At 44.6% G+C, this 7,747-nt stretch overlaps 1 protein-coding gene across 2 annotated transcripts in view; it reads left to right on the top strand.

The window, feature by feature from the left end:
• Positions 1-593: 593 nt before the first annotated feature.
• Cse1l (chromosome segregation 1 like) overlaps positions 594-7,747 on the top strand; it is a 43,758-nt gene continuing 36,604 nt past the window's right edge. Inside the window, exon 1 of one of the 2 annotated variants that reach the window (XM_071609005.1) lies at positions 594-738. In XM_071609005.1, the coding sequence (XP_071465106.1) occupies positions 603-738 (136 nt within the window). In that variant the 5' untranslated portion in view covers positions 594-602. The remainder of the gene's footprint in view (positions 739-7,747) is intronic. The other variant, XM_027946423.3, reaches the window with a different exon arrangement.

The following is a 7,747-nucleotide window of genomic DNA, read 5'->3' as shown; positions in this document are numbered from 1 at the left end:
CTCCATGAAGGCCCTCCCAGCCTAGGTCATTCTGCCTCAGAGCCTCTGTTCTCATCCTCCTGGAAGTTCAAGTTGGCCAGGCTGACCTTGGAGCCTGTCTCCTTGTTGAAAGTCAGGTCAATTTCTTTTTTGGGGGGAGAGGGGCTTCTCTGATCATCCCATTTACCTTTCAAGTCACTGCTTATCATACCATCATACCATCTGGTTTTCTAAAATTTCTTCTTATAGCACTTACTAAGATACGGAATTCTTAATTCATTTGTTTATTACATTTCTCCCTTTACAACAGAAGCCCCACGAGGGGCGGGGAGTTCCTCGGTCCGCTTTGCTTCCTGCACGAACGTGGCAGTTATCCGAGCTCTACTACGTGTCCAGTCTGACATCAAAGTAGGTCACACAGTCCAGCAACCACTCGCTGAATCTGAATCTGCGTTCGTTTCATAAAACAGAGACTGGGAAGTCCCTTAGAGCGGTCACGGCCAAAGGGCAATGTCACCTGTGACGTCAGCGCAAAAAACAGAGCCACCTAGCGATTGGCCTTTGGCGCACGGGAGGGGCCGGCGCACTCTTGGCCTCGCCCCCGGTCTGGGCGCCGCTCGCGCATGCGCTTTGGGTACCGCTTCGCCGCCGCGCCATTTTGCCAGGGTTTGAATGTGAGGCGGAGCAGCGGCGGGAGTGGGTATTGCCGGCTACAGTCCGCGGCTGGGATCCCCTCCTGTGTCACCGTATCCCGACGAGGTGAGGCGCGAGACCAGCATGGCATAGCAGGGTGGCTCTGGGAGCCCGCTGAGGGAAGGATGAGGCGCTCCAGGCACTTCCTGAGTCCCGGGAACTGGGGTCCGTGCCTTGGGGCGAGAGCGGAATGGAGGCCTGTGCCTCGGGCCGCGCACTCAGGCCAGGGCTGCGCCTGCCTAGACAGGCTTCGTAGCATCCCGAGGCTTCTAATCTCCAGCGAGGTCCGGCGGGCGCGGGGCCTGAGAGGGGCGAGGGCGGCTGAGGCGCGGCCTAACGTGGGCCGCCGGAGTGCCCGCCCCTTCCCCTCTGGCGCCGCGCTGATTGGTCGCCCCGCCGCCTCGCCGCACGGGAAGGCCGCCCCTGATTGGTGGCGCCAGCGCGTCGGTTCTCGGCGCGCCGGCCCGCAGCGTGAGGGCGATATGCGCGGGGAGGCCTGCCCGGGCCCGGGTTGAGTGTGGGTTCCGGCGCTGCTCGGTCGTCCCTTCCGGGCGCTGCAGCGGCCCCGAGCTCACTCTTCTTTAGTCACGCTGTGCTTCGTTCTTCCCGGCAGTGGACGGGGCATTGCGATGTCCCTTCGCTGAGTTGTTTGTGAGGATTAAACTCTGGTCCTTGCGCTTGGAGCAGCACATAACTGCTCAGTAACATGGCATTCCCGCGTCTTGTGGAGCCTGGGCTCACTCCACGCTTAGCCTCTCCCTTGGAGTGTAACTTAGTCACTTCATCTCCCGAACCTCCGTTTCCTTACCTGCAAAGTGGTGTGGATAACATGTACCTAGGAAAGCGGCTTTGAAGGAACCGCTGTTATTTACGCGGTTTATTCGGGTCCTGCCTGAGCTCGCCGTGGTGCACCGCTACCCCCGTCTCTTTTTCTTTTCCTTAGCAATTGGAGCTACACTGACCTGACTTTTCTAAAGTATTCCCACCTCATCCCAACCTTAGAAGATTTGCATGTGCTTTCAATTGCTTGGAAATTGCCAACATCAGATCTTGCAAGGCAGGTTCCCTCCCCTTCCTTTACGTTTCCTTCACCCTGGGCCTCCCCTGATCCACTTACATAAGAATCTTTTTCCTCGACTATACATCAACATTATCCTAGTTTTATTTACTTCATTGCATTTACTTTATCTACATTTGGTTATTATTTACTTGTTTCTTGTCTTAATTGCTAGGATGTAAGCTCTTTGGTGGTCTTGTCTCGTCATGCTTACTGCTGAGTCCCACATATGCTTGCCACAAGGAAGATGCAGAGGCATCACTCTTCCATGGATGAACAGAAGGGGACCCTTTACTCTTTTTCTCATCTTTGACTTTTTTTTTGTGAGCCCCCCCCCCCAGTGTTTTTTCTCCCCATAATTCCTGAGGCTCTTGAGTAAGTCTTTTACTGCTAATGACCTTTTATCTTTCCCTTCTTTTCGTCAATACAAGGGAATTCTTTTGTGCTTATTGTGATTTGTATCAGCTGGGGTCCCGTATAGAGAAACCAATTCCTATTCTGAATTGGATGAATGGGAGAGCATTTCTTTACTCATTTTGTAACTTTATTAAACAACCACTTAGTCTCTGGGAATACAAATACAGTGGAAAAAACAAAAATGAACACCCATTTCTTGGAGCTTTTATGTGGAGGGGACAGGAATAAATTAGGTGATTTCAGATAGTGACAAGTGACAGAATGATGTGATAGGTAAAGAAGGCCTCTCTGAGGAGGTGACATTTGGAATGGAGATCATTCAGGGAAAGGTGAGGGAACTGAACTTCCCAGGCAGGGAATACAAAGTGCAAAAGCTCAAGGATGGAAATGGGCTTAGAATATTGGGATTTTTTAGGAACATTCAGGTTGCTATAGTGCTGTGTCAAAAATGGAGAATTATCCAGGAACCACACTATATAGGACTTTGTAGGCAGTTTAAGAAGTTTAGAATTGATTTTCACATGGTGGATTACAGCGATTTATTTATTTTAAAGAGAGAGAATTTTAATATTTATTTTTTAGTTTTCGGCGGGCACAACATATTTGTTTGTATGTGGTGCTGAGGATCGAACCTGGGCCGCACGCATGCCAGGCGAGCGCGCTACCACTTGAGCCACATCCCTAGCCCCGGATTACAGTGATTTTAAACAGAGGGATAGGTTGAGGTGTTATGTGTGTGTGTGTGTGTGTGTGCGCGCGCGCGTGCACATGCACACGCTCATGTGTTATGTGTACCAGATAGTTTTCATTTGTTAGATCTCTTTCATTCTCTCAAGATGTAAGGCCTCAGGAATTATTCTCTGTTGTGAAGGAAGTAATTCAAGGGAAGGGCACACATCTTGGTCAACTTTTTTGTGAGATGGATACCAAGACTTTTTCTTTTATTCACAAAATCTTTATAATTGTGGGCCTGTAGTAAGAGGCCTAACCATTCATTCAACAAGAAGAATTTGGGATTTAGATAAATTTATCATATGAAATTGTTATGGTACCTGTTTTTTTTAAATTTTTTTATTTTAATTTTATTTTTTTAAAGAGAGAGAGAGAGAGGGAGAGAATTTTAATATTTATTTATTTATTTTTTAGTTATCAGCGGACACAACATCTTTGTTTTTTTGTATGTGGTGCTGAGGATCGAACCCGGGCCGCCCGCATGCCAGGCGAGCGCGCTACCGCTTGAGCCACATCCCCAGCCCTTTATTTTTTAATTGGTAGGGATTTCCAAAGATCCACGGAGAAAGTAAACTATCATGTTCTGATGAAGTGAATTTTTACATTTCTAATATGAGTGGGGTTTTTTGTTTTATTTTGGGGGAAGGGTTGTTACCGGGGATTGAACTCAGGGTCACTCAACCACTGAGCCACATCCCCAGCCCTATTTTGTATTTTATTTAGTGAAAAGGTCTCACTGAGTTGCTTCGCACCTCACTTTTGCTGAGGCTGGCTTTGAACTCATGATCCTCCTGCCTCAGCCTCCCAAGCCGCTGGGATTCCAGGCATGCACCCCCACTCCCCATATGAGTATTTTTATATCAACACTATATATTGCTAATATTTTGAAGTGTCAAAGTACCTTCACCTGTGGGTAAATAGGATTAACTTAAATAAATCTTGGTCTTGGTGATATATTGTGAATAACTGAAGTGTTCCCTAAAATTCTCTTGATTTGTCATACTTTCTTAAATCAGAACTAAGCTAACTTCAGAGTTAGCATCCTTATCTGAAATACTTGGAACAAGAAATGTCTCCAGTTTCAGAATTTTTTTGGATTTTGGAATATTTGCATAGGCTTCACCAAGTTGAGCATTCCTGTCCAAAAATCCAAAATCCGATCTGCTCCAAGGTATGAAACTTTGAGATTTTAGAGCCTTTACGATTTCAGAATTTTCGGTAGGGATGCTCAACTTATGTTTGAATTTATGTGCTTAACCACTGAGCTACATCCCTAGGTGCCCCCCCCCCCCTTCTTTTTTAATTGAGACAGGGTCTCATTAAGTTGCTTAGGAGTTTACATAGAAAGGGTTTGTTGACAAATATTTAGTCCTTTAACATTATGATTCTAGAACCTATGTAGTACTTTAACTTTTAGTGGTTGTAGCATTCATATTTATATTATACCCCAGGTGGGGTTTTTTTGTTTAGTCATCTGCATCTCCCCCCCCCCCTTACCCTTCCGCCCCCCCCCAGAACCCAAGGCCTTCTACACGTGAGGCAAGAGCTACTTCCCAGCCCATGCCCCAGTTTTTAAAAATAGGCCCACCTTTATACCTCAAAATTTGTCATTTTAGGTGTTATTCTGTTGGATGGTTTTAGAATCAGTGTTTTTACCCCTTGTCAGTTGACCAGAATAAATATGAAGATTAATGGTACTTTGATGCGAAAGTCAGTCAAGGGTATCTAGATTTTTAAAATAGTACAGCAAATAAGTGGTAGGTGCCCATCACTGTTGTAAGCTCCCTAGAGAGAACAGTGAGCAAACACAAAAAAAGTCCTTACTGTCATGGAGTTATAGTCTAGTGGAGGGAGAAGCATGGTATGTAAGAAAACAAAATATATCCAGTAAAATTTACCTGGGAAATAAGCCAGGCTTGGTAGCATACACCTGTAATCCCAGCAGCTCCGGAGGCTGAGGCAGGAGGATTGTGAGTTCAAAGCCAGCCTCAGCAAAGCAAGGTGCTTTTTTTTGAGACCCTGTCTTTAAATAAAAATACAAAATAGGGTTGGAGATGTAGCTCAGCGGTTGAGTGCCCCCTGAGTTCAATCCCTGGCACCCCCCCCCCCAAAAATATTTACCTGGGAAATAAGAGTAGAAGATGGAGAGTGACTAAGGTGGATGGTCCTGAGAGGCATCTCAGAAAAGAGATGGCTTTTGAAAAGAGACCTGAATAAAGTGGACGGTGAGCCATGTAGTTTTTTAGGGGCAGAGCTGTCCCTGAGAGGGTCTAGTGAGTGCAGAGCCTGAAACAAAAGTGTGTGAACAGTAATAAGGAAAAATCTCAGAATTCACTTCCGGAAGCACTTTTGAATGAATAGAAATAATCACTGAAGATAAGGTAATTACCTGTTCATCTGGCAGGTGTAACTGAGTTTCTATATTATGCTGAGGCTGCTGATAATTGATTGTCAGAGACTTTGTAGGCAGTTTAAGAAGCTTGGAATTCATTTTGATTGGGAACTCAGGTTTTAGTTGGGTGCCTTGACGATTCGTCCATTAGTTCATGTGACAAAGGCTCACCAAGTATCTGCTGCCTACTAGGCAATGCAAAGGACATGGGTGAACGGAGACAAAAAGCATGCCAAGCCCTGCCTATGGCATTTGTTTATAGTCTGGTGTGTGCAAGAGACAACAAGTCAATGATGATTTCAAGTGGGAATGAAGTGAGAAGGCCTTTTTGAAGAGTTGGTAGTGAGCTGTGAGCTAAATGGTGCCCACTGTCAAGTAGAAACAGCATTATTAGAGATAAGAACTGTTTGGGCTGATTTGAGAGGCTGTTGTGATTGGAACATAGCAAGAACTAGGAAGAAGGTAAAAGAAGAAGTTGACATCAGATTGCATAGACATTGCCATAGAATGGAGTTGGGATTTTTAATACAAGTAATTATGAGTTATCTAAGAAATTTTAATTGGGAAATGTACAAGTGCTAGAAGAACATAATTAGGAAAGTTAAAGAAATCAGGTTTACTGAGGACCATATTTAAAAACTCAGATCTAATTAATCTGTACATGCTCTTCCCACCCCGAGGCCTTTTTTGTTGTTGTTAGTGGTGGTTTTTTTGGTACCAGGGATTGAACCCAGGTATGCTCAAACATTGAGTTACATCCCTAGACCTCTTTTTAATTTTGTATTTTGAGACAGGGTCTGGCCAAGTTTTTTAGGGCCTCACTAAGTTGCTGAGGCTGGCTTTGAATTTGTAATCCTCCTGCATCAGCTTCCCAAGCCACTGGGATTATAGGCATACAGCACCATGTGTGCCCTACCCCCTCTCCCCCATTTCTATCATGCTTCCTTGCATGAATCCCAAAGGTAGAATAAATTTGTGTAAGGCAAGGCAAAGAAAGGCCAGAAGTTTTTTTAAAGCACCCAGGCACACTGTTGTAGATGATTTTGCTTGGCAATGGCAAATTTTCATGATTTCATAACAGATTCAGCATTTCAATGCCAAAAAAAAAAAAAAAAAAGAAAGAAATGGGACCGTGCAGTGGTGAGACTACATTCATCTAATCTCAGTTACTAGAGAGGCTGAGGCAGGAGGATCAAAACTTTAAGGCCAGACTCAGCAATGTAGTGAGACACTCTCAAAATAAAATTTAGAAAGGTCACGTAGCTCAGTTTTACAGTGCCTTCCTAGTATGTGTAAAGCCCTGGCTGGGTTCATTCCCTGTGGCCGTAAAAAAAAAAAAAGGAAAATGGATTCACTAAATCATTATTTTCCGAAGTGTGTTCCATAGGAAAGGGATTGTATGTCCAAGAAACGGGGGAAACTGGATTAAATAATGTAAATTGTACCTTACTGAGTTCTTGAATCCTTTAAAGTGCTTTTTTTTTTAATATTTATTTTTTAGTTTTTGGCGGACACAACATCTTTGTTTGTATGTGGTGCTGGGGATGGAACTCGGGCCGCATGCATGCTAAGGCGAGCGCGCTACTGCTTGAGCCACATCTCCAACCCCTTTAAAGTGCTTTGTGTTGTGAATATCCAGAGGGTGGCAGGATATAATAGGTAGCACTTTCCAAACTTTTGATATAAAAAACAAGAAAAGGTAATCTCAATAAATTGTATGTGTGGTTGATTGGGACTTGATGCTTACACTGAGAGGGTTTGCTCTGAGTCAAGCAGATGGAACAGCTAGGTGGTGGAATCCTTTTGTGTGTATGTGGGAGGATTATATCAGGGGTTGAACCCAGGGGTGCTTAACCACTGAGCTACATCCCTAGGTGCCCCCTCCCCCTCTTTTTAAATTGAGACAGGGTCTCACTAAGTTGCTTAGGGCATTGCTGAATTGCTGAGGTTGGGCTCAAATTTGTGATCCTCCTGGAGGCCTCAGCTGCCTGAATGTCTGAGATTAAAGGCGTGGACTACTGTACTCAGCTTGATGGAGCCTTAAATCACTCAATCTTCTTGGTTTCCCTTGTGATTAAAAAAAAAAAAATGTAATTAGGGAAAGGACTGAAGTAAAGAGAATACGGATAGTTTCAAATAGATAATTGTCCTTAGAAGGTCTTGGTTTCTGGCTGCTGAACAACCTGCGTTGTGCATGCTCATGCGCTGCATTATATATGACCCTTTCCTTATTATTTTTTTTTTTTTTAGCTTTTTTGTTTGTTTCAAGGTGAAGTCCCCCGACCTTGTAACCATACTATTCAAAACAGTACTGTTCAAAATCCGAGTCATCTTTGACTACTTGTTTCCCTCTTCTCTGGCTGCCCTCTTTTCACATCAGCCTTTCTATTGTTTTCTCTGAGCTTCCACCCTCATTCAGTCCCCTCATTATTTCCACTTAAAGAGGTAGCCTTGGGTAGTAGACAGAGGGAAAACAT

The sequence above is a fragment of the Marmota flaviventris genome, chromosome 2 (assembly GCF_047511675.1).
Source record: "Marmota flaviventris isolate mMarFla1 chromosome 2, mMarFla1.hap1, whole genome shotgun sequence".
Classification (NCBI taxonomy): Eukaryota; Metazoa; Chordata; class Mammalia; order Rodentia; family Sciuridae; genus Marmota; species Marmota flaviventris.
This window is presented reverse-complemented; position numbering and strand designations above follow the sequence as displayed.